Raw genomic sequence first — 27,113 nt, 5'->3', positions numbered from 1 at the left:
TTCCATTTCATAAAGGTTTGTCGGTGCGTGTGTTGTCTGAGTACAACAGGTTATGAGGAAGGGCCCAAGCGACAGGAAGTCACTGCGGGAACCATTTTGCATGTTGTGCTTTTGATTACAATGTTGAAGTTGTGCACTTTTTATGCTCGTATTCAAGCACATTTTCTCAAACCTCCTTTAATCTCTTATTTATAAGATGGCTGCTTGCTTGCTTTCTGCCCTGTTTGTGTCAACAGGGCAGGTCTGGTGGCGGTTTTCTGTCCAGATGAGGTTTTGAATGGGTGTGGCAGGTATGCTTTGAATGTGACACTGTCCTCTGTAGGGGAAACTTGAATCCCTGCTTTTCATGGGTCACTTTTTAAGCATGTATTCTACAGAAAACACAACACCAGCCTGCATGGATGTATGAAGAAATACTGGCACAAAAACCACAGTAATCTGAGTTTCTTTGATGTTTTGGTGACACTCATTCGTGGAGACTTCCTCAATGTGTGACAAACCAGTCAGTGTACAAGCAGGTGGTTAGTCATTTCCCAGCTGTATCTCTGGAGCTGGTGGTTCAACCTGTTAGGCAGGTTCTGGTTCTTTCACATACACGAATGCCTGCAGTATGTACACAACAAATACTCAGTTTAAAAGGACTTAAAGTGATTGTTCACCAGTCAGGTGAAAAGTCAAAGTCCAGCATGGAGTAAAGCAAAGTTGGGAAATGGGTGTTGTGTGTTGGTCTGAGCAGACTTTAAGGTGAAACTATGGCGGTAAAAACATTCCCCTGGGTTCCTGTCACAACATGATCACAATGTGCACTGTTTTGTTTTAGCAGTTTTCTGAAGGCAGCACTTGTGGAAGCAGTCCTCGTTTAAACCGGATATCAGAGTGAAGCCCGACTGAAGGGCAACGCAATGACGAAAATAGCACGATGACGAGCAATTTATCCAAACATATTAAATGTTTGCGTTTTGATCCAAGTCCGCAGTGCTTTTGATTTCCTCCCACTGATTCTTCTCCACTCCTACAGATTTGATAATGCAAATTATCCCCATTTCATATTTGTCTATGGTGCCTCAGTTCCCCTCTGCCTCGCCCACTTTGTGTCCCCAGCGAGCCCTCCCTCCCTCCCTCCCTTCATCTCCATGGCAACGCGGGTACAAAAGCATGCCTCGAACTAGTTCAGACAGGTTAGGTATCATATGTCCTCCTCCCCCCCACACCCCTCCCCCGTCTCTCTCCTCTGTGGAAGACTACAGGAATGAGGGAGTGTCAGTTGCTGCCGGGCACCTGTTGCAGGTATCAGCACGTCACTTGTTGTTGCACCAATGAGGAGGACGGAGGGCAGTTTTGTGGGCCGAGGCAGTGAGGAAGGAAACAATGAGTCTGAATGTTGTGGTTTCTATAGATCTGAACAGCCTCTCACAGATAATGGCTCATTTCAATACATGGCAGTGAAACCGATGACTTCTTTGCTGTAGTTGAGTTTATTGAAGCCGACGCTTCCTCCAAAGATGATTTAAATACAATGTGTGTCATATGGCAAATAAATAGAACCTGACAAGTCTCACTGAATACAGGCTTATGGTAATACTAGAAGGGAAAATCATCTTTTTTTTTAAAAAGTACCTTACATTAAAAAAAAAAACAAAAAAAACAGTCCAGTTCATCTTCAGGTTAAATGGGTCAAAAAAACAGGTTCTGTTTCATAATCTGTGTCACGCAGGTAACAGACGGAGCATCGTGTTTCTCTGTAACCCTTTTCAGCAGCCATCATACATTTCAGCAACCTGTTCTTACATCCTCTCACCATCTTACTTTCTTTTGTTGACACACATTTCCCAAAACTGAGTTCACGTTTTCAAAACTCTTCACAACAGGACTTGAATTCTTTGCGTCGACTAAATACGCAGTCACAGCGACCACACCTTTCACACTCCCTTCTGTTTTTTCACTTAAAACTCAACCGTCACAAAAACTCTCTGCACTCCATTCTGCACGTTTACTTGCTGCTGTATAGACAAAGTTCCATTTCACCATCTCTTGGAATCATTTTTACTTCCACCTTTCTGTTTGTCAACCCCACAGCGGGTGGGGAGCTTCAGACCAACATCCACATGATCAGATGTCGGTCACGTTGTGGTGATTGTGGTGTATAAGGGATGAAACTTGATTACTCAGAAAAAGAGGGAACAACACGTGATCTGACCAGATGACACAAGACAGGCTTGACTAAAAGTGCTGAATTTCCATCTGAGCAGCGGTCTGAAACATTTATGTGTCATGAATATGTAGAGTTTTGCATTACTAGTATTACGCAATACAAAGATGTAAAAATCCTCCAGCTCATTGGAACATGGAGAAGCATTTCACATCTATTTCTGCTACATTATCCACGCAGTAATGGAATCTTGGTTTATGCTAAATAAAACATAAGAGACTTCTCAGACAATAGTTCAAAGTATTTTTAGGTCCCTATGATGATTGACAGACTTGGTTGCATTTCGGATGTAAGATTAACCACTGGGCTGTGCTGCGTCAGGAAACAGAACTGTCTGAACAGCTTTAAAAAAGTGAACTCTACAACTATAGAGAAATGTGTGTCCTTACCTAACCATGCACTACTTAGCTTAAACACCATCATGTCACTTATAGAGTGGAGGCACCTCCCTGATTCTCATCATTCACTCCACCAGAGAAGCCTTAATATTTGTATATGATTAAAGTTTTACTTCTCTCCTGGCTGTTCAGTAACTACGAGCACGCAGGGTCCAAACCGGGTTCCCTCTTATAAGCTCATAGCACAACCAACTTACACGGCTCTTCCATCACGTCTTGCAAAAAGAGCATACACAGAAGTGCACGTTTAGACACATTGCAAACCGTTTTTCCTCTGCTGCACTTCTTGCTGTTGCCTCCTGCTTTCATCATGGTTCTCTTCATTATACAAGACTAACACTGTTTCAGTTGGTGTGCCCTCCAGGAAAGACACCAAAAATACCCTCTAAATTATTTGTCAACAAAGCATCATTACTGCGTCTATAGTGTGTACGACCGCATTGTTTTATTTTAAGGCTGGAATATAAAAATGTACTTGAGACATTTTAGAACTGCAGCAAAGTCGGTCAATAAAAGGTGTTGACTTTTCTCTTTGGTGTCACAAAAAAACGCTCATCAGGTAAACTGAAAGTGTTCATAGAGTGTTAAGCAGAGTCTCTCAGCTGCTTCTAGGCCCCTTTGTTCGGCTTTATGAAGCTTACAGCTCCAGTCTCAGTAAATCTCATGAAGTGTTCTCTGAGGAAGGTACAAAGGCACTCTACGGTGATATCAGCAAATTGCTGCAACCTCAGCAGCTCTGTGATATTAAACTACACCAAGCTGATCAGAGAGTTCTAGTCCTTCCCGTTCCATCTGTCACTTCCAGAGGTGATCTGGCTAAATGAGACAAATCTACAGGATCCGACTGCAAAGGCCGACGAGTCCAATAAAATCGCTCCAAATGCAGGTGGAAACAAATCCTACGTTTTCTACATTAAAGAAGATCTGGGTGTGTGTTTTTGTGCCGTCACAGAAGTGTGGGGGCTTTGCTGGGGCGTCCCAGCGCTGGTGGCGATTTGCTCCTCAGCTCTTTGCTCTTCAGAGTGATGGGTTGGGCCACCATCAGAGCCGGGGCGGAGAGGTGGTGGGCAGCGGCCTTCTGCTGATGAGCACTGTTGATGTAACTGGAGATGAGGAGGGTGATCTCCCTGATCTGTTGACCAAACAAAACAGACAGAGCGGAGTTTAAATTCACTTAAAAATCCATGTCATGCCTTGCTTCAGCTGACCTTTGATATTTCTATGCCAGTATTACTGATGGTTTCAGGAGGAAGCTACTGTTGACCAATATCTTTATTTCTTCCATTTTTAAGCTAAATTGTCACAAAGTGGGAATTAGCAGCAACTTCTGCCATCTGCAGAGTTTCAGCTTCACACACTTGTTCCTCAATCTGATTCTTAAACTTCTCAGTAGTCAAACAAAGAGTCAGGAAGCGGATGGTTAGCCTGTCCACCTGCAGCTGCGTGGCTGACATTGCATTGTTTTGTTATATTTACTGTACTTGTGATGTCAGACGCCGATTGATATGGAATGAATGAAATTAATCCAGCAGGACATCTAAAAGGAGTGGGATAGAGCCATTATGCCCATTATGTCCCACTTGGTTATCACTGTGGATCACTGCGTCACACCAAGGAATCGACTGGCTGGCTGCATTTTGATTTACTGCCCACCAGTTGACATGTGTTAGACTGATTCTCTGGAAACCCAACAGCTAGAGGATGAAGGCAGAAAGACAACATGATTTTGGGAACCTAGTGGTTAGTGATGAGTGGGTTATGTGGATTCAGATAAGCTTGCTAAAAAAAAACAAACATCAAGGTTCAAGTGGGTAGAGTGAAAAAGTGACAGAGCAGCATTTCGACTGAGCTCCAAATAGCTTACAGAAACATTACATGCTGTGGTCATCAGTCCATCTTCTCTTCTCCTCTGTCTCACTCTGTCTAACTTAATCACACACATGCAGACACCAGAGGCTGCAGCTCCTCTTATTTCCTGGCGGTCAATAATCTGCATTACTAAACAAGATATAAAGTAAACCACATCCATCAGAGCAGCCGTTTGCCTCAGACTGATCAGGCTGAGGGTAAAGGGACAACAGCAAAAAGGATGGCAGATAGAAATCAGACAAACTGTTTCGCAATTTTGCAATGGGGGTTGCGGGTTTAGTTCTGGTTCTGGTGTTCCTGTACGTGTTATTCTGCAACCAACTGTGAAGGAATAAAGCATTGAACCTGTTAGAAAATCTCCACGTGTTTATGGATGAGAGGAATCCCACAAACTACGACTGATCTGCAGCTTTGATAAACTTTCCTGGTGTTTTATCTCCCAAAAATTCACTGGAAGAAATGACGACGACCGGCCAAACAAAACGCTCACAAAAACAAACACACACAGATGCTTTTCTGAAATTAACCCAGTGCCCTGGACACTGTGTGAAATTTGGCAAATCTAATCCAATGTTATTCTGAGTTTGTCATCTATTTCTATAACTATTGTACTAATATTTAATATTCTATAACAGGACATAAATCCACACACACACCAGCACATATACTGGAAAACTTTACTTGAGTTTCTTATTATAAGATAAACATCACCCCGTCAAACATCAGGCTCAGGTCCAACCACAGCCCGCTCTCTCTCACTGACCTTGGAGGCATCCATAGCAAACAGATGTTTCTCTGTAGGTTTGTCTTTGCTGGCGTTGGTACCGATGTTCTGACCCACTACCAGCATGAAGTCCTGCTTGCAGCCTCCAAAGGTCATCAGGTTCTTGTAGGAGTGGGATACCAGCAGTTTCTGAGCACACAGATGTCAAGATATTTAGGGCAGTGAACATACCGTACAAATAAAATTCTACATCAAAGTTTTTGACGGCTAAACATCTAATATAACAGCCCCACCCACATCGGTTCTGGTGTCCTCTTACACGACCTCAGTTTTACTGTGTGAGAAAGTGACAGCAAGTTGGTTTTACGCATCTTTGACCAACTTTTGTGACTTCTATGTCAAACATGATATAAAGCTAGTCAGCCTGTATTAATGGAGTTACGTGATACTGGACGGGAGATTTTAGAACCCACATAGAAATGTTAATTTCCAAGGCTGCTGCTTTATAAACACAAGCTTGAGAATCAACAGGGACAAGGAATCGAGGCAGCAGAGCAAAGGAATCACGCCTGGACAGCTGTCTGGGACTGTAAAAAAGCAGCTTACAATGGAGTTGTGCTCCAGAACGCTGATACCATCTTCATGCACTGCCAGCCAAACACGTACGCTCGGCTCTGGAGAGGGAGTGATGGACTGAAAACAGAGAGAGAGAAACGAGATCAATTCCTAATGTATTATCGTCACGATGAAGTTTTCTGAGAGCAAACACTAACAGTACATAGCAGCACATTCCAGTGTGGCTGCTCTTGATCTTGATCCAACTGGGGTCACATGAGGCAAATATACATTTTGGATGGAATTCAGAAAAACAGTTGATTAAAAAGTACTATAATGGTGGTGAGTTCACGACAAATGAATGTCAACACAACTGCAACAATAGCTGTAATTCAATCTTCTCACAGCTGGTACTGAACAAACTGTATGCTTTAACAGTGACGTCCTCTGTAAAGGCAGAGGTGGACAAACTTTCAGAAACACCTTTTCCTTTTTTTCTTCACACCGAGTTTATTTTGTTTATGTGTCAGCGTTTCTTTTGTTCAACACTGTATGTCGGTTTTAATTTGAGAGCACATTCAACACATGATCTTAAGATTAAATAAACTTAATTTACGTGAGACTACAGTTCACACACTCACCTCTGCTTCAAACAGTTTGGCACCGAAGAACGGCCACTTCCTCGCGACAGTCAGGTAGATCCTGACACACTCAGACGAACTTCGACCCCTGAGCGAGGCCCATCGGGCAGAGAGACGCTGCAGAAGTTGTCTGAGAGGAGGAGAATACATCCAGCATATTACCATGACTACCACAAACCGTCTTTAGTGTCCAGTCTCTAAATTGCTTTATCTCATATTCTGGGAGTCATTTTGTGGCAACTACAGATAGATAAAAACTTTACATAGAGGTCTGATAGGAAATGAAGAGGTTAACTGTCAAGAAGCAATTTGCTGTGGTGAAAATTTTAAGCTCATGACTGTGACAAAAGATTATTAAAACTAAACAGATGTGGTTCATACACATGGAAGTACCAAATGGGTGTATAGCCAATTTTCAGTGTGTTCTGTACCTGAGCTGCTCCTCGGCTGTGGTCCTGCGGTAATGTTTTGGATAGAATCTGTCCAAAACCTGCTTCAGGGTTTGATTAGACTTAGTCTGGGCTGATCCAGATGCAGAGAAGGGACGTTCAAAATCTCCAAACTCCACCTAAACACAGACATACGGTGAATTCAGTCCAGTCAGTAAGCATCTGGACAGTTCCACATTATGGGTTCTTCAGACTCTGTACTTCAGCACATTCATCCATCCGTCATCTATACACCGCTTAATCCTCACTAGGGTCATGGGGGGCTGGAGTCTATCCCAGCTAACTCAGGGTGAAGGCAGGAGACACCCTGGACAGGTCACCAGTCTATCACAGGGCTACACTTAGAGACAGACAACCAAGCACACTCACATTCACACCTACGGACAATTTAGAATCACCAGTTAACCTCAACATGTTTTTGGACTCGTGGGAGGAAGCCGGAGAACCCGGAGAGAACCCACGCTGCACGGGGAGAACATGCAAACTCCACGCAGAAAGATCCCAGTGCCCCCACTGGGACGCCAACTAGCGACCTTCTTGCTGCGAGGCAACGGTGCTAACCAAGTGTGCCACCTTGCAGCTCTCAGCACATTCAACGTGAAATAAAAGAATAGACACTGCATTAAAGTAGAAAGTCTCTTCTTTAGTTTGAGAATGTGTACATTAGTGATCAACTGATTGCCACCCTGAACAATTATCAGATTTGATATGCTGGCTCTGATGCAGCTGTGTCTCAGTCTGTAGTCACCACACTGTGGTCTCGAGCAATGTCCTGCCCACAGCAATCTGTTTACACATCATCAGTAACAGTCTGTAGTGTGGTGACTACTGACAGAGACACAGCTGCATTAGAGCCTGAATGTCAAATCTGATAATTGTTGAGGCTGATAATCATTTGATCACTAATGTACACATTCTCACACTGCAGAAGAGACTTTCTGCTTTAATGTAGACATCACACTGTGGCATCGAGCAATGTTCTGCCCACAGACTGTTGCTGATGATGTGTAAACAGGTAGTGCTGTGGGCAGGAAACTGCTCGATACCACAGTGTGGGGTCTACAGACAGAGACACAGCTGCATCAGAGCCTGAATATCATCAGTAACAGTCTGTCAGAAATGAGGAATAAATGTTGAAAACAACCTTTAACAAACTTTAAACAAACATATGTAAAATATGAACAAAGGAATTTAAACAAAGTGTGAAATTGCTGTTTGTGTTAACCTAAATTTTGACACCAAGATTTTTATTTTTACTGCAAATGTTGGTTATTAGGGCTGCAAGGTGATGCAGTTGGTTAGCACCGTCGCCTCGCAGCAAGAAGGTCGCTGGAGAGAACCCTCACTGCACGGAGAGAACATGCAAACTCCACGCAGAAAGATCCCGGTGCCCTCCGGGTTCTCCGGCTTCCTCCCACAAGTCCAAAAACATGTTGAGGTGATTCTAAATTGTCTGTAGGTGTGAATGTGAGTGTGCTTGGTTGTCTGTCTCTAAGTGTGGCCCTGTGATAGACTGGTGACCTGTCCAGGGTGTCCCCTGCCTTCACCCTGAGTCAGCTGGGATAGACTCCAACCCCCCATGACCCTAGTGAGGATTAAGCGTGTATAGATGGATGGATGTTAAAATAATCAAATAATCAAATTCAGTATTGACCTTAAAAAACCACACTGGTCAATCCCCAAGTTACATGAATACAGAAAGAACCGTGTGGGACATATAGATGTGTTTGTTTTTAGAGATTGTCTGCTCTACAGTATTGCAACACATCAAATGTTGTCTTCTTTTTATTGCAGACTATATGTGCATTACAGATGGCAGTGTGGTGTCAGAATGAAACTATTAACTGTGGTTGTTCTGTACAACACGCAGCTTCATGCACTACAGTCAGAACATACCACACATGATGCACAAGATAAAAATATCTGTTCAATCTCCGACCTGGGCGAGCAGGGCGGCCATTTCCAGAGCCAGTTCCTTATTGACAGGAAAGTGTCCTGCTACAATGGCTTCGTTGGTCTGATAAGCCAGCAGCAACCTCTCCCTCTCTGACTCCCCCCTCACCTGGAGAGAGAAGTACAGCCTGGGGGAAGACAAACAGATACAGAGATGGGGGACAGAGCACTTGGGAAATAATGTTATATAAATACTTGCTGGCCTCAGAAAATTAATTCGATACTGGACATGAACAAAACTCTCATGATCTTTTTCTTACGCAGAGAAACTTCACTGGTTCATTTATCCATTCCTGTTTCTGTCATTGTGACTCTTAGTAGGTGTGACAACCAATCATAATCTTTTCATACAGTCTACTTATACTCTAAGCCACTCTCTTTTCTCTGTGTAAACAGTGTGAAGCTGTGTCCTTGGTAAATATGCAGCAAAAGGTGGTACCACCAAATATTAAACAAGCATTCCACTTATTTTCCACTCGACTCCCAATGGACAACTTATCAGAGGACGGAAATCGATGCAGCAGAGGCAGAGACACAGGCAGGTGACATATGAAAGACAACACCAACAAAGTGTTTTCATAAGGTGTTGGACCAGCATGTGCCACCAAAGCAGCTTCATTACTCCATGACAATAATTCTCCAAATTTCCGGAACTCGGGCTGGATGGTGGCTCAGTGGTTAGCACTGTCACCTCGCTGCCACATGCGTTCCGGTTAGGACGCCCTTTCTGAGTGGAGTTTGCATATTCTCCCCATCCAGCGTGGGTTCTCACCGGGTTCTCCGGCTTCCTCCCACAGTCCAAAAACATGGTGACTCTACATTGTCTGTAGGTGTGCTTGGTTGTCTGTCTCTAAGTGTTTCTTAGGGTGTCCACTGCCTTCACCCTGAGTCGGCTGGGATAGACTCCAGCCCTAACACCACACTAGTGAGGATTCAGCAGTGTATAGACAATAGATGGATGGATATCTGGAACTCTACTGGAGGAACTAACACTATTCTTCCAAAATATATTCCCTTATTTGGTGTTTTAATGATGATAACGCTACCGAACACGTTCTGGTGACTGTGAAGGCTGCATCATATGATTCACACCATTTTTATCAAACCATTCATTGACCTCTCACACTCTATGGGTGGAGGCACTGTCATCTGAGAAGACACCACTCCCATCAGGATTTAAATGCTTCATCACAGGATAAAGTTGATCAGTCAGAACAACTTTGTATTGATTTGCAGTGACCCTTCCTTTGAAGGGGACAAGTGGACCCAAACCATGCCCCCCACAGCAGAACAACGCCACCAGATCCCCTCACTCTGGGGGTCAAGGGGTCTCCCTTGAATTCACTTGGATTGTTTTGCATTCTTCCTTCTTCCCAACGTTTACACTACCCACAATGCAATTCAGTCTTAGACAGTTGGTTTGGAGATTAAGATAATTCGAGTTTCAAGCAGAGATTACAAAGGCCTCATAAATTCACTTTTATTCATTGTTTTCATTTTCAAACTAGTCTTCAGCTGACTCAGGAGATTCACTGAGTGACTTCATGCAGTTGATCGGACTTGCCAGAAATGCTATGACACTAGTATTAGTATTCCTCAACACTTGGAAATGGACTCTGACATGTAAAATTGGGCAGTTGTGCTCTAAATAACATTTCGTTACCCAGATTATGGGCGTGCAATAATTCTGAGTGTGAACAAGGTCTGAATCCAACATTAAACTATGATGTTCCTTCTTCACTGAAATAAAACTCTCAAAATGTCATGACATCCTAAAGCTGAATTAATGGTTGAACCTGATGTTTGTATACACAGATGTTTTTATCTATTGTGACATTGCAGCTGCAGCGTCCTCCTCTACCTGTTCTTGTAGGTGAGGCGGACAGTCCTGGTGTTCTCAGACTTTCCGGTGTGCTGCTCTTTAGACGCCTGCTCCCATTTGGAGATAATGTCACAAATCTGCAGACGATATGAGACAGATTAGCGCCGAGAAATGCAGCACTTCCAATCTTCAAAAAGTAATTGTCACATGAATAAAAGATGCACCTTGATGCCTCCTTGCAGACAGTGTTCCAGCTCTCGTCCTGTGGGGTCATCGGTGTACAAGCTGAAACCAGACAGTCCTGTTTTTCTCATGCTGGTGTCCTGGTTGAGGCGACACTGGAACTCGTCGACCGTTGTTGAAGCATCAAAGCTCACCACCTACGGAAATTGAAACACGTCAGGAATCACAACGAGATCAAACGTGAGCTAAAACAGACGCACTTCAACATTTCTAGGACATGCTTTTCAAATGCTGCTAAACTTTAAAGGCAGTCACAACTAGTGACTGATACACACACACAAACTATTATACAATTATACTGACAAATGAACTCATATATAAGTAGAAAGGAGTATTTTTCCTGTCAGCTAACTGTAAACATCAGCAAGCAAATGACAGTGCTACTGGCTTTATCCTGCACAGAGGAACTTTTGACAACCCCACAGATATATTAGGGGCCACAAAAGAGGTTTTAGACAGCACTGAAGGAAAATCACTGGTTTCAAAAATTACTGGTTTTCAAAATAAGAACTGAAAACATTAAATAGATGTAAAAAAATAAAATAATAAAATAAATAAATAAATAAAAATCTCTTTGACCAGTTTTGTTATTTGGGGTCTCATTTATTGAAGCATCATTGACATTTTCCTTCATCAAATGTAAAATGAAAATGTAAGCAACAAACTCATTACTTTTACTGTGCACAGACTAAAAAAACTTACATGCTCATCCCTAAAAGACCCATTCTGAGCCAGGAAAACCCCGTGCTAACATGCTAATGTATATTAGGTATAATGTTTACCTTGCACTTCCACTTTAGCTTATGTGCTAACCTACACTAGTCAGCACTAAACACAAAGTACAACTGGTAGTAATTCCAGTAGTTTTGCTGGTTTTTGGTCATAAAGCCAAGTACTGGACACATTTTGACCTGAAGACTGAACTAGTGGAAAAGTTTAGGGATCAGGGAAGTTGTTCCACTGCAACCTAATGGGAACATGAAAGTCTGCAACAAATTTCATGGTGAACCCTCCGATAGTTGCTGAGACATTTCATCCACAGGGTGGACTCTGGGATCAAAAGGTCAAACGCCAGAAGAATGTTAAATTGAAATAACATCATTGTAGGAAAAATATTTTAACACAAACCTGTAGTGATGCATCTGCAAAGTCATTTTTAGACTGTACAGTATACTCTGTATGTACTGCGATGCCTCCTTCCTTTCTCTTTGAAGCATTTTGATAATGAAAAAAGTTACAACATCGTCTTCATGATTGTCAGTCAACAGCAAACAGGTTTACGTATCAATGTGAGGAGACAACAGGTGCTACTAGCTGCCAATGCTATGATCTCATCACTTCCTGCACACACAGGCAAAGAGAGACGAAAGCACTGAGTGACAAAAACAAACACCCACCCGGGAAAACCTGCAGTGCTTGGGCAGATACTGGGTGGAGCAGTTAAGCCAAAAGAGTGAGCATGCGAATGATAGTGTAAACAGACAGAACTCTTCACAGTGAGCTGCTGCATGTGTGTGAAGTGTAACCTGAAGCTATGATGTGTGTGACGGCCCTGCGTTTCCTCAGTCAGGGGACTGGATTCACCCAGTAGAAAGGTTACATGTAAGCTGAATAATGAAGGCCGGTGTTTTGTTTTGGTTATTTGGTTCTGACCTTAGTTATGCAATTATTTATTTGAATTTACCCTTATATTTTACCTTTTTAGTAATGACTTAGTCAGCCTAATGTCATTGTCTGGACCTTCTTTTGTTATGCCCTGAACGAGCCAGGCACAACATATGACAGTGTAGCAGCAGGACTCATAGTGTTAGCGTCAACTAGCTTTGCAGGTTTCACCCAAGAGTGTAGTTTTACATTATACCCTGTATGTGATGACGGAGTATAAAGTGAGAGCTATCAGCAAAATTCAAGCTGGTTCCATGAGCTAGCATTTCACCCAGTCAATAGCTGTCATCCGGTGTGTATTGTTGCTACCTGGTATGTGTTGTTGAGGAAGTGAACGGGGACGCTGAAGGGCAGGGAGTGGTGATATGGATTCCTCAGCAGGATAGACAGGATCTCCATACGGGACGGCCTGGACTGCCTCTCGCCTTTCTGCTGGGTCCGCTCCATAGAGCGCTGGCAGTAGATGGCGTATTTGCCCACCTCCGTCCTGAAGGTAACAGAGAATAGTTAGGTATGTTTATACCATATCCTGAACTCAATGAGTACCTGAGAGCGTCAACAGTCAGTGCAGCTGAAGTTTGAGACTGCCTACGACAAAATCAAGTTTTTATCTTCTGAACATGTCCATATGATGTTTTTTTATAAGCTGGAAGACACATCATGAGCGAAATAAGCAGTCAGTGTCTGAGTGGCTGAGAAATTCCACCTTGAAACTACAATGTACTGATAACGGTGTAAAAAAAACACAGATTCAGACTTGCAGGGGGCCTTTTGTTCCTCTTCAGTTTCCAGTTTTAACATGTGTGGCTGAATTACTCTAATATTACAACTTGTATATCATCGAGTAGTTTTACAGTGTTTGAGCAGAGTTGAAGGTGAGCTGGTGTGCTCGAGCTGCAGCAAGCGGTGGAAGGATGAGAGGGGAAAGAGGCAGGGACTTCATAGTCTGAACATTCTAGAGGAAGCGACTGTGTAGAGTTACATCTAAGCTATTTTAAGGGAGAAACATGTGACTTGGATGCACAGAGATGAGTCTGTGAGGATACATCAGTGACCAGAGAGGGAATATAAGACACATGTTAGTCAAATTAAGAAACTAAACACGTCCAGAGATTCTTATTTAAGCTACAACCATGCTCATAGCTGAACTGTTTTACAATCCTTAAAAACACTACATGACCACGCGTCTCTTTTTTGGGTACGAAAGTGTCACCATGCTCACATGATGATGAAAAGAGAAACTAGGTTAAGTCAAATCATGTCCAGTGATTCAGCATGAGATTTGCATTTTGTTGTGAACAGATGATCCTGAACCTGCTCTGTGGGCGAGTGTGTGACCTTTTGTATCCACCTGAAACTGTTGAGTTCAATATTCAGTTAATGAGTCAACAGACTCACTGACTGGACTGTATTTGTGATGTCGTCCTCAATTGTGAGGACCAGCATCGAAAAAGTGAAGCTTTGGTGTTTCATATGAGCATGTTTCTGTTTGCAATAATGCATTACTGCAGGTTGCAGATCAACTGAATCTCCCTGTAGGACTATTTCTAGTTGTTTGGTTCGACTGGCAGCTTTCTCACTGGCCCAAACCAACCAGGTTAACCAGGACCAAGCAAAGAGGTTTGTGTTAAAACACCCCAAAAAGCTAAAATAAACATCAACAGTCTCACAACTAAGCAGCAATATCAGATCATCTTTCCCCTCACAGTGAACTACAGGCCTGGACTAGCTTCTATTGTCCCTGAGATCAAGTTGATTTATACTCCAGTATGTCCTGGAGGCAAGTGTTGCTGTTTAAATTGTATTTAAACACATGCACCACAAAAAATGTTACAGGTGCTAGAGTTGGCATTATGTGGAAACTGAGAAGCACAACATGTATGTAACCACCAGTGTGCTCTTAGTGAATATACTGAATGAACATTTAAATTCAATATTAAAAAGTGACACATCGGTACATCACTGTGCTGCTATCAGTGAAGCGCAATGATGATAAAAACACACTTTCCCAAAATATGAAATCATAACAAAATAACTATTACAACTCATTCCCAAACTTGCTGATATTTGTATTTTTTTTTTGTTTTTTTACGGTTTTATTATTTGTTATGTCACGTAACAGGTGTATTTGCGCTGTTTTCCATTTGACTGGTGTAATTTTGTGCCGAGGTTCCCCATGCCAGTGTTCAAGCCCCCTGATGTTTTCTCACCTGGCGTCTCCGTGTCTTTTGAGGTGAACTTGGAGCAGCCAGAGGAAAGGATGCTGAGGCAAGAACAGGCCGACGCACAAGGCTAGAAACTGCCAGCCCTTGAGAATGACAAAGAAACACTCAGACAACACATTCTTTACTGTCACACTTATGAGTCAGAGAATCTGTATACAAAGCATCAAAGCATAAATGCAGGAGACAGACTGAAAATAGTAGGAACCATCAAACAATTGGCCTATTTAGATCCTATTAATCATCAACAGTGACTTCATTCATGCATATAGAGGAACTCACAAGGGAGGATTGTGTTATGATTCATTCTGATTGTCTTGTTTTGGAGCTGGATGAGACATTATCATACTGAAATTTGATATTTTTTTTGAAACTAACAGGTAGTGCTGAACATTTAGCTTTTACTTCTGCCCTCTGCTGGTGTTAGGGGTGTATCTGGTGACTGGAAAAGCACTACAGGGTGACAGTGGACAGGCTGTCTGGTCGTTTTCAGTGTGTTTTCTGAAAATAACTTTTAAGGACCTGCTCCTGCTGCAATAGATTTTGGTGATCATGCCAACATAAGGGTGACAGGATTCTCCCAAGTATACTTAGAGCTATGACAGACATGTATCCTCAAATGCTTTTAAACAAATTTGATCTTTTCAATGCAGATTTGGTATCTACTAAGACAGTGATTCAATGTTTGCTTTCAGACAAACTATCTTTCCCTTTTTAAATGTCAGCATATCCAGTTAACAACATATACTGCTGCTGCCACCCTGTGGCGGTAAAACAAACCTGCAGTGGTCCTGGATGGCCATGTGGCTGCCTCTTGCGGGTCTGCTTGAAGAGCTGGCAGAAGAACTCATTCTGAAGCTCAGGGTGGGCAAGACACACCTGCAAGGCACTCTGGGCTAGAGACACGTGGTAGTCGATGGCTGGAGCATCGATGGCCACGTTGATGAAAAGCTGACATGTCTGAGAGGAGAGGATGAAGATGGAGAATAAATCAGAGACGCAGGAAGAGAGATATCCTGATTCATGCACTGTTTACAATTAGAGCTGCAGCTGTTACTATATGACTTTGTTGTCTTCTTAATTAGGACTGCACAAAAATGAACAACAAATTACTTATTTTATCAAAGACACTGGTATTACACAAGTATTATTTGATCACATAGAGGTTTCTGGGTAAAACAGAAGGTATCAGTGCCATATATTTCTGCACGCATGTGTTTCTGCTTATACCTTGAAGAGTTTAACAGCTTCTGTCTGCAGGGCCTGTGAGGGCAGCGTGGTGAGAGGAGATGACAGAGCTTCTTTACTGAAACACAACACGGGATGTCTCCAAATCTGAGAGTCTGAAAGGCAGATAGACAGACTGCTAGATACAGGCAATAAACAGCACAAGTCATAAAAAAAAAGCGTACAACAGGCTTTACACGAGAAGAACAGTAAAAGTAGAAAAAGGCATAAAGCGCACTGTCTGCTGAATGACACAATAGAATAAAATATAACAACGCACATAAAAGAGACTTAGAAGTAAGTACAAAATGTTCAGAGTCGTACTATTATGATTACAATCGCTGTAGCATTGTTGTGTTTCATTTGTACTGCATGAAATTTGCTCTGGTTTCTTCACATCAGTGTCATTGACTCATTTAGTATGACTGTAATTTACTTGTTTTTGATCAGAAAGAAGTAAAACTGTTCATTTTTGCCGGAGACTCCGGCCTAGTGATGGAAACACTGAGATTCATTGTATTTCAAAATTTCACATTTCTTTGATCCATAGAGCCCAGGGTTGTTCATTTTGGTCTCACAGTTGTGAACCTTTGACTGACTGTACTTGAAGAGTATCTACTTGGGAACTTTGCTTTCTGATGATGTTGATGGGCAAGAATGAAACTCAAGTGATTCTCCTTTTTTTTTAACAGAAATCTGATTTAGGGCTGTAATTCACTTTGAAATGGGTCTTTTTAAAAAGCGGTTAGGCACTAAATTGGGTAAATAAATAAATAACAATAATAATAAATAGGCTCCAAACTCTAAATGGTCAGTATATGTTTTGTTATACTTTTGGTGATGTAGGAATGGTCTTACAACTCACAATAAAATGATCTGTGTGAAAGGACATTATCAAGACAAGACAGAAAAAACAGGGCTGTAAAATACAACAAAAGGTAAATTAATTTGTGGGAAATACTCACTTGGATCTCCATCCAGCTGGAAGAGTTTTCCTATCAGTTGCTCGAACTCAGTGCCGACTTTACCCACTGTGGTTCCCGCTGCCACGGACAGATGGTACAGCCATGAATCCTATAGAGTCGCACACGTTAACATAAGGAATACCAGAGACATGTGAAATAAACACGAGGCCAACAGCCAACAAGTTTTCAGTTAGAGAACAGATCAATCTTCACTTTAAAGTTCACATACACTAATATACAGGAACATGAAAAGGAACACTTTTGGATCAACAACGTCACACACACAACATACACAAACTCAAACTTTGTCTATAGAAAATAAATCAGTAACTTATCACTGTCCTGACTGCTAGTCTCTTAGAATCACAGGGGATAAAAATTGCAACCAAGACCAAAAAACCATAAACATGAGCTTTCAGAATGACCTTTTCGTGACGGGATTCAATGAGCAGGTAGGTGGGCCCCTGCTCCTGTGGGTGGATGGCGATGGTGAAGGGTGCCACCTGTAAGCCCCGCCCACACGCCTTCAGGTCATCATCTGAGTCTCTGGACCTGTCCACCTCCTCCACCCGGGCCTCCCACAGCTTAATCTGACCCAGTGGGAACTGGAAACATGGACAGGCAGACTGAACACACTCAGATACAAAGTTTACAGCTAAAGTATAATAAATTGTTCAGGTGAAGAATAAAAAAAACTATCACTTATCAAGTGCATTACATTTACTATGACAATACTTATTTCTATTTGGGTAGAATTGTGTTGAATGATGCTAAAGCACACCTTATCCTCTTGGCTGCGGAAGTAGTACAATGTTTTCCCAATCAGAGCACACCAAACCCGCTTAGAGTAGCCGTGCTTCACCTGCAACGGAGAAAGTGCAAATTTCGGTAACCGCAGGAGGAAACAGGAAATGTGGTGAATTTATGAGAAAGAACAACACTGTGAAAATCGTCATTGCACATAAAACTACCTTCATAGGTTTTTGAAAAGTCTGTAAATTTACTAGGAATGCACGACAATATTAGATTCATCATTGCTATTGGCTGATAAAGGCTTTAAAATGAAGTATTGGTCCAAAATGAGCCATTTCAGCTGAATAACTTCTGTCAGGCTCAAAGTTTACAGTTTTGTTTAAAACTGTCTGAAATAAATATTAGATATTTTTCATGTAAGTTAAAGTGGGTTTCTTATTTACCTCATCTAGTGAATGTGTACATTTGAAAAGCAGTGCTTTATTTATGTCTGCACTGCTCAGTGGATCATTAAATAAGAACAGGCATGTTAATTCCATGACAGGAGAGACCTGATGTTCTCTGCCATTAGCTGGAAAAATGATGTGCATACATCAGTAACTGCATCAGCCAAGGGCCCCAAATGAGCTGGAGAATATTGACTTATCACATATCGGCAAAAATACAATATCATGCATCGAAAATCTTCTCTTGCAAAAGTTCAACATCATGTCTGCATGTTGTGTGGACCTTTATGAGCAGTCCCTTCATGCCGGGGCGAATATCTGGCTGAGTGAAGAGAGGACTGGCAGCCTTCACCCTCAGAACACTCTGTAGCACCCGCAGCCACTCCTCGAGCAGGTTAGGAGAGTCCGCCTTCAGGTAGTAAACTCGCTTCCCCGTCACTATCTACACACAAGAATGACAAACATAGGCAGAGGCAAAGATGTAGGGATGAATTACATTTTTATTGTGCCATGTAAAGTGAGTGAGATGTGACTAGAGTTCATTTCTATCACTGTGGACCTGTTAACTAATGCTAAATGTTTAGTTTTGGAACAAAATTCTTAACTTAAAATTAGAATTGAATACCTGGAGAACTTGTTTCCCGTCACCTCGGGCAATGCTGCTGGTGGCGTTGACCTCGATCTGACCCTGAGGTTTCCTGATCACATCACTCTGTGGGAGGATGATAAAGATTTACAGCAGGACCCCAGCACAGACCAGCATCAGCTGAGCTCAGGTATTACATAGAAATCTATAGATAACGTATTTTTAAGCTCCTAACTTTTGTACAACAACATGATACTATTTTTCCTGATAAAGGAACATATGACAATTGAAAATAATATTTTGCCGTGTAACAAAAAAGCTGCATAAAACTTACTGGTGACTTATAGTAGAGCAGCTCTCCATCTTTGAGGACAAACCAGCGTCTCTTCCAGGTTTTCTTCCAGGTCTTGACCATTTTTAACAAGTAGCCTGACTTCTCCATCGGCTCCTACAGGACATGACACCATTTGGTTTCACGCAATACGATGTACAATGCAAGAAAAACTTAATCTTTGAAGCAAATGGGCCGTATTAAGCTAAAACAACTCGATGCCAATGTGCTCTTAGGTTACTTTATGTTTATCTGCCAACAAAATGAACTGAAGGAAGTGTCAGATGTGTAACAAAGTTATGAACGTGTAAATCCAGTATATCTAGTGCCATGTCTGAAGTTGTCGTCATCAAGCAACCTGAAAGACTCCAGCTGCACTCTAAACTTGTCTCAAAGACTTTAAAACAGATCTGGACAGTCATCTCTCACCATCTATGGCAGGGGTGTCCAATCCTGGTCCTCGAGGGCCACAGTCCTGCATGTTTTAGATGTTTCCTTCTTCCAACACGCCTGATTCAAATGATCGGGATTGTTATCAGGCTTCTGCAGAGCTTGATGATGAGCTGATCATTTGAATCAGGTGTGTTGGAAGAGGGAAGCATCTAAAACATGCAGGACTGTGGCCCTCGAGGACCAGGATTGGACACTCCTGATCTATGGTATTGTGGAGCAAGAAAACTAATGTGGACCAGTGTGTGTGTGCAACAGAGAAAGTGACGTGTGACTCACACTCTTGCCGTTGTCACTGGATGAACAGCAGGTTTTAGGCAGTTTCTGCTCAGGTTCAGAGCACTCAGTGTCAGTGGAGTAGGCATCGGGAGGGATGGCATAGTCACTCTCTGATGTCATCGAAGCCATGGACACAGCTGGAGGACAGATGCATGTGATAGTTCAACATATAATACAAGCATTCAATTAAATGAACAATGACCTTACACTCATGTATAAGAAACAGAGAATCAATCATCAACATTACACGAGTGGATTTGCAGCAACGTTGACCAACTACATGAGCAGCTGTGCTCAAGGACAGCTTTAATTTGCGCTGCTGTGGGAGCTCTAAACAAATTCCTGGTAGACTCATGTTGTACCTCTCTTGAGAGAACGCGGGCTGCCCGGGCTGCTGTCCTTCCTGGAGCTAGAGGAGGTGTGGGAGCTGCAGAGGGAGCCATCCTCCTCTCCCGAACTGGATGACTCCTCAGAGCTGGATGACTCATCTGAGAACGGACTGCTGCTCAGCAGAGTGGCTTTCTGCAAGATGGAAGTGAGACGGCGGTTAGCACGCTACTAGCACACAGTCATAGATAGACCAATATGCTATACATTAAAATCAACTTTACTGACATGATTACAGATCAGGAAAATATAGAAAAAAACACGATTTGAATAGGTTAGCAGGTGATCAAATACACAGTCAGGGAATGTGCATGTGGCAGTTGGTGTGTTATGTGCACTTGTACTTACCCCCTTTAGAGTAGTGTAAACTGGTGTAGTCATGTTTTTATAGATGAGGGATGTGTACATTACAAAGGCAGGATAGGAGGACTGCAGGGAGGGATCTGTGACACAGATTACACTTCAGTCAGTCGGTTATTAAAATGGAAATCTCTCTAGCAGAGGCTGCGTGAGGAGCTCAGCAGTGCGGCCTGCGTTTTTCTGTAGTCTTACCTTTGCTAGCAGGGTCTGTGCAGGACGAGTCAGACAGTCTGATGCCCGATTTAGCCACAGCATAGATACGACTTTCCTGTGAAGTCAATGCAATATGATCGGTCAGTGTTTTGCTTTAAAAACATAACTTTGTGTAAGAAGAACATTGGATTGCTATATTATGCAATGGCACACAACTGGCAGTGATTGTTGTGATGTTGGACTATACATCTTCTTTTCTATGTGCTGCTGCCATGCACACACTGTATTGCTCTTAACGTGCACCATAGCAGCAGATGGCAGTGTGAGCAACACAAATACAAATTTAGGATGTGATGTAGTCATTTATTTGTAGAAGAAAACATGTTGCTAAAATATTTATTGTCTTTAATGTTTTTAAATGATCATTAAAGTTTCATGACGGTCTAAAGTGCTGTTTCGTGAGCCTCATCACTTATCTTAGATATGGTTTTTAAAGTTTTTTTTAAGGTGATTAATCTAGTAAATTAGCAAAAATAAAGACCTCGATTGTTAGAGGCTTAAACCTCTACAAGAAACAAAATATTGACTTTTGGCAACATGACATTTTTACTGATACTTACCTTAAATAATGAAAAAACCAAGAGCAGACTTATGTAAGTGCCCTGATTTATTGTAATGAGGCAACATGTCTTTCAGTGCAGATTGGCTCATGCATATTTAACAGGCTGTGGACTATGGCAATGAATAAGATGTATCAGGCTTTGGCACACACAATACATGTTAGCAGCAGTTGACTGTTGCTTTGTCAGGATAGAGACTATCAGCAGCCTTATTTTTTTAAAATAACCTACAATCAGTGAACCTTTACAGTCTTACCCAGGAGGGGAGTCTGTGTAGAGGCGGAGTTGGAGGTTTGTTGCCAGGTACTGAGCCGTCACAGTCGGACCTCTCTGAGCTCAACTCTGTCCCGGGTTCAGATGAGGTCTGTAAGGACGGCATGGTGGTTTGTGAGCTGGGAAGGATTTGCGGAGGTGTGTCCCTGCCCGTCTCCATGCCAACTTCCTGCTGCTGGTCGAGGTCGGTTTCCTGAGGCCGGAGGGGGCGCAGCATGCTCAGGGCGTTACGTGTTTGGCCGTGTGCAGCCTCACTGCTGATTGGTGGCTGGCTCAGGTGCTTCTTGGCCAGAGACACGTTCATCAGCCCGAACCCTGCTGGGGTCCTCAGGCGGGGCTGTTTGGGTGAGGCGGGGTTGTCCCTTGGGTCCTGGGGTGGGTTGGGCCTTTTAGGGGTGAGGGCTGGTGTGAGGATGGGGCTGGGGGTGTTAGGCTCACTGGAGGAGGACGAGGAGTCAAGTCTCTGAGACTGGAATCGTTTGTTGAGCTCCTCGGAGCTGCAGTCCTCCAGCTTAGCCCTGTGTCCCTCCTCCTCCCCCTCCTTACACCCTGCTAGCGCTCCATCTGATGACTCCAGCAGGCTAAAGCCGAGACGCTCGGCTCGCTGCATGTCATCGTCAAACAGAGAGCTGCTGTCGTCTGAAGCAGTCAGGTAGGTCTCGCTGCCGGGCCGGCTGAACTCCAGGCCACACACTGCCCCTCTGCCTCCCTCGCCCTCTGATGCAGCACTGGAGAGCACAGACGAGACCCCGCGAGACTCTGGTCCACAATCATTCTCACCAGGGTTCTCAGACGCACTGTTGTCCTCCAGTGGAGAACACACAAGTCCAGTTTGGTTTGGTCTGTGGACTTCACCGTCTATCCCCGAGGAGGCTGTCTGCTTGCTACTCTTCTCTGCCAAAACAAACATGAACACAGATGATATTTGTTAGCTGCATCACATCATTGGAGTTCTATGGGAATTGTGTAAAGTCTGTGTGGGGCTTGAAACTCATTCAGCAATAACTGTTTCATTTCACAGTGATGATGTAAAAGAATTGCTTTCTTGAGTAAAATGCCACTTAGAAACATATATAGTTCTACTTCAATTTAATTCACATTTGAGCAGAGCTATGCAGCAAACTAAGATTCCCAAAGCAAAGTCAAACTTCATTTTATGCCAGTCAGCTGAAAGACATGAACGACATGAAGAACATACAGTTAGTTTCTACTTCATATAAGTGACTAAACTGAGTCTTTGGTTTCATTTCAGTGCTCTGATATAAGCAGCAATTTTGTTTACTGGCTCACATTGTGGCTCTTATGATGGCAGCTAACCCCTAAGAGTTCATAATAGCACCACCATGACACATTTTACTTCATCTGCAGCCTCTGCTGCACTTTGTTTATTGGTAATTAGCAATGGCTAGCTTTCTAACACATTAAACCAATATGATGAACACTGTAAATATTATTTTTGCTGAATGCATGTTAGCATTGTCAAGGGGAGCATATGAATATGCTGATGTTAGCTGAGTATCACCAGCATACCAGAGGGCTCAGCTTGGTCCTCATGCAAACGGCAGTAACACATTAGATACCTTTGCAGAGATAGAATATAAGAATATAATTTCCCAAATCAAAACAGCTATTCTATTCTACTGATGTTATTGTGTGTATAGTTTATCACAACCCATCACACATTTCGTTCTCGCTCTAATTTCACCCTTAAGTCAAACATTTTTACAATACTTCAGTGGAAAAACACACCCTGGGTATGACCTCACCATGTGCTTTCCTTTGTCCAGCTCTGCCTCTGCATCCCATTTAACCCAGAAATATGCAGACTCACAGAAGCTGTTTCCATTATTCATTGCTGTGACTTTGTGGGGACTTACCAGTTTTGTCTCTGCCCTCAGTCTCTCCCTGGGTGCTGAGGGTCCTCTGGGATGGTGCTGGTCCAGTAAGGACCTGGGGGTTTTTCCCCCTCACTTGGAAACAGCCAAACGTGAGGCTGCTGAGACGCTGGGCCTCCCCTGGTCTGCACAGGACTCCTCGTCCACCACCGCACTTCTGCTCAAAGGCTGCAAACACACAAGTTTGAACAGTGCGCATGAGTACATATCAGTTGTTGCCATTTACTTTACCTCGCTCATGGAAGCTTTTATCAATGTAAACTGCGTACAAACAAAGATGGGTAACTCAGGACATATAAGTTCTTACCTTGTACTTGTTTCTGTAGCTCCAAAATCTGAGCTTCTTGTTGCTTGTTGGTTTCTCTTAATGCTGCATTCTCAACCTCAAACTGAACCACAATCACATTTCACATAAAAAAAACTATTTGATCCACACATCGGTTACATATTAGTTATTTGAACTAACCTTACAGTTTCCACATACGCTCTTTTCAGTTCATTCAAATTGTTTTGGTACATTTATATCCAATAATGAAATATACTTACCTCTGACAACTTCAGCATCACCCATTCCTTGATCTTAGCTGCTTTCTCCTCCACTGTTTTAGCATCTTGAAGTCGGATCTGTTTCTAGTTAAAAATAATAAAATAATAGATTTAAAAACATGCAAATTTAAGTCATCTGTCACTCTGGGTTTATAGAGGCAGCTATAGATGTATTGGGACACACAAAGCAGCTGGAGAGATATTGAGGATAGAAGTGACTGTATTTCCATGAGGACAGTCGACGTCATTTCATGGAACAGTGCCGTAAAACTGAAACGAAGAATAAGGTTAAAAACACTGGAGACGTGTTTACAAGGATGTCAGTGGCACAAAACAAAAAACTGGATTATGAATATTAGTAGTGCTGAGCCTAGAAGTAACTTTAATGTCTTTGTCCGTAGTGGGCTGACAGTTTGTGTTTTTCAATTTCACTTCTGCTCTCCATCTGTGTTTGTGAAAACTAAGTGCGTGCCACATCTTTGTCTTCATTATTTTGCACTGGAAAAAAGAAAAAAGAAAAAAAAAAAACTCCACTGGCATCACATCTGTTGAAATTCTTTGCGTGTATGTGCTTTACCTGCTCCTCCAGCTGCTGCTCCAGCTGGGCGATGACGTCCTCCTTCTCCTGCACTAAGGCCTGCAGCTCCTGGCACTGTTGAAACAAGCGCACCTCTGAGTCTCCGGACTGACCATCTGGAGCCTTGAGCTTCTCCTCCATCCACTGCACCTGAAACCATCGCACATGCACACAGATAAATATGTTCACTTGTGGCCACACACACGCAGAGTACATCTGAACATACTTTATTTTAGGACCGTACCTGCTGGTGAGCAGTGAAGGCCCGTTTTTCTGCATCGATCACCTGCGTCTCCAGTTGCTGAATCTGTGAACACAAAATTTGTTCATTTGTTATATTTGTGTCTTTATTCTTGAGAACACTTTTGTTGTGATCCTCTTAATATCTTACTGGCCTTCTTATGTTACCATGTTACCTACTCCATCCAACCTGAATCTAGTCTTTAGCTTCCCTCGAGCATTTTGGACCAGCATGTTTGCATGGAGATGAAATATCATATCTAAGTCAAATACAACAGCACCAAATGAATACAAAAAGTTTCTTGTATCTTGTTTATTAGGATCCCCATTAGCACCAGCATAAGCATCGGCCATTCTTCCTGGGGTCCACACACATACGCACAATCTCACTTATACACACAACAACAACAAACAAAACAAAACATAACAACTCGTCTCTTTAACTTTAGAAAATAAGGAAGAGAAACAAATTGTCATTCAGTACACTATACATTAAATCATATACAGAATTATAGATCCATCAAAGTCCTGCATGCTAAAGATATAACGTGAACTCCACTCTAGATAATGCTGCTACACCAGGAAACAGCAGATTCAGTTGGTAGTCAGCTTTACATCTCACAGCAAAGTCTACAACCACAAATATTCACAAAAAAATATTTGTACAATAATCTGCATTCAACATTTTCTAAAATGTCAAATGGCATCTGTTCATTTGTTTTCTGTATCTTGCATTTCTCCATTATGTTAAGTTAGATTTGTTTTTGTTTTTCCAAATTTAAATGACCTCCAATCATTTATTACATTTTAAGTAGATTTGTGGTATTTTATTTAGGTTATTTTGTTAACTGTTTGATACCGTAATTTACTATCTGCTATTGAGCTTTAACCCTCTCAAACAGTTTCTGGGTATGTTTTGCTAGTGTCCCATTTTCACTACATGTCCTGCACCTGTTTGCAAACAGCACATCCATGGCTAGAAGTAGAGAGAACTGATATCTATCTTTTGTGCAGCATGACACAACTCTGATACTAAATCTTTGATGATTTGTTGAACAAAAATTGAATAAAAAAAAAAAACGGATCTATATAAATGTCATTGTTACTTAACAAGTGGCTACAGATGTTTATTGGAATATTGATTAAGCTTTTTACACACCTCTCTGCACATCAAATCTAGAAAGATTTTTCACTGTGCTAAACGTATCCTCCAACAACTTGCTTCACTGCATATCGTTTCTGTGCCATGCTGCATCTAGTATGTTTTATTTTCCCGTTAATCTCTCGTGCTGGAATTTCTAAATTATTAGAAGGCATCTGGCACAGCCTGCAGTTCACCCAAACATTCATGTGACTGTCGGTCAGTCACAGTTGAGTAATCCGTGGCTGGATTTTAAGAGCATTTTTGATTAATATTTCTTCCAGAACTGTACATCACATAAGATCAGTCCATGTGCCAGCAGAAAGTTGAAAATACGATGATTTGCTCTGTTTTTACAGTTTCTGGCTCTGAAAAATGTGTCTGATAAATGTCACTTTGGCGATATTTCACAATAAACATGCCTTTAATGGCAGGTTTTGGGGGGTTCAGAGAGTTAATGGAAAACTATTACAAAAAGTTCTGAAAGTGTAGCTATTGGTGTTGAGATTCTACTGATTTACTGATTAGCAACACCCTCCTCTACCTTTAGGTCTCTCACTTCACACTGCAAGACATCGCAGGATTTACTGCATGTCAACAGAAGCTTAAGTCAGTCCAATGAATGTCTTTATTGAAAAGCACTGAAACTATTAGCTTTTTTCATGCTAGAAGATCAAAGTGCCAAGCATTATTATAAAACGCAATCCCATAAATGTACCTTACTATGAAATGCAGAAACTGTGGCATTACCTATAAAAGACGGTAATTTTAACATTCACGATAAAATGTCCAGTGCCAAGAAAAGGCTGCCAGGTCTTCATTTATTTACAACATTTGCACTTGCGTCTCAGAATTGATGAGGCACGTTAATGGCTGTCCAAGTGCAGCATGTAGCACCTTTAACCAGTTACATAATGATGATGAGGTGTCACATCTATAAAGCTACAACCAGCTCTTTGTGTGCTAAGATCAGAGCGGATCATGTGGAACCTGGCAGGAGTGTGTTAAAGCTCCGGCAACACCAAAAGGTCACACAGCTTTAACACAGGTACACACACACACAAAGAGACAGATGCTGGCACACACTACATGAGCACATACACAAGGATAAAGAAAAAAAAAACATGTGGGAAT

At 42.2% G+C, this 27,113-nt stretch overlaps 1 protein-coding gene across 1 annotated transcript in view; it reads right to left on the bottom strand.

Moving 5' to 3' along the window:
- Positions 1-1,456: 1,456 nt before the first annotated feature.
- Positions 1,457-27,113, bottom strand: part of plekhh2 (pleckstrin homology domain containing, family H (with MyTH4 domain) member 2) — a 46,499-nt gene continuing 20,842 nt past the window's right edge. Inside the window, exons 3-30 of the mRNA XM_008276529.1 lie at positions 24,843-24,905; positions 24,599-24,748; positions 24,022-24,105; positions 23,783-23,864; positions 23,458-23,643; positions 21,564-22,474; positions 20,727-20,802; positions 20,523-20,617; positions 20,150-20,309; positions 19,788-19,924; positions 19,062-19,175; positions 18,767-18,853; positions 18,425-18,583; positions 17,724-17,804; positions 17,368-17,547; positions 16,943-17,051; positions 15,981-16,093; positions 15,531-15,710; positions 14,739-14,836; positions 12,838-13,015; positions 10,845-11,000; positions 10,660-10,757; positions 8,785-8,926; positions 6,828-6,964; positions 6,397-6,526; positions 5,807-5,893; positions 5,240-5,389; positions 1,457-3,739 (exon numbers count right to left, since the gene is read on the bottom strand). Coding sequence (XP_008274751.1) covers positions 3,554-3,739; positions 5,240-5,389; positions 5,807-5,893; positions 6,397-6,526; positions 6,828-6,964; positions 8,785-8,926; positions 10,660-10,757; positions 10,845-11,000; positions 12,838-13,015; positions 14,739-14,836; positions 15,531-15,710; positions 15,981-16,093; positions 16,943-17,051; positions 17,368-17,547; positions 17,724-17,804; positions 18,425-18,583; positions 18,767-18,853; positions 19,062-19,175; positions 19,788-19,924; positions 20,150-20,309; positions 20,523-20,617; positions 20,727-20,802; positions 21,564-22,474; positions 23,458-23,643; positions 23,783-23,864; positions 24,022-24,105; positions 24,599-24,748; positions 24,843-24,905 — 4,329 coding nt within the window. The 3' untranslated portion in view covers positions 1,457-3,553. The remainder of the gene's footprint in view (positions 3,740-5,239; positions 5,390-5,806; positions 5,894-6,396; positions 6,527-6,827; positions 6,965-8,784; positions 8,927-10,659; positions 10,758-10,844; positions 11,001-12,837; positions 13,016-14,738; positions 14,837-15,530; positions 15,711-15,980; positions 16,094-16,942; positions 17,052-17,367; positions 17,548-17,723; positions 17,805-18,424; positions 18,584-18,766; positions 18,854-19,061; positions 19,176-19,787; positions 19,925-20,149; positions 20,310-20,522; positions 20,618-20,726; positions 20,803-21,563; positions 22,475-23,457; positions 23,644-23,782; positions 23,865-24,021; positions 24,106-24,598; positions 24,749-24,842; positions 24,906-27,113) is intronic.

This window comes from Stegastes partitus, unplaced genomic scaffold, assembly GCF_000690725.1.
Source record: "Stegastes partitus isolate 25-593 unplaced genomic scaffold, Stegastes_partitus-1.0.2 Scaffold75, whole genome shotgun sequence".
NCBI classification, from domain to species: domain Eukaryota; kingdom Metazoa; phylum Chordata; class Actinopteri; family Pomacentridae; genus Stegastes; species Stegastes partitus.
Note: the sequence above shows the minus strand (reverse complement) of the source record. Positions and strands in the feature narration are given on the sequence as shown.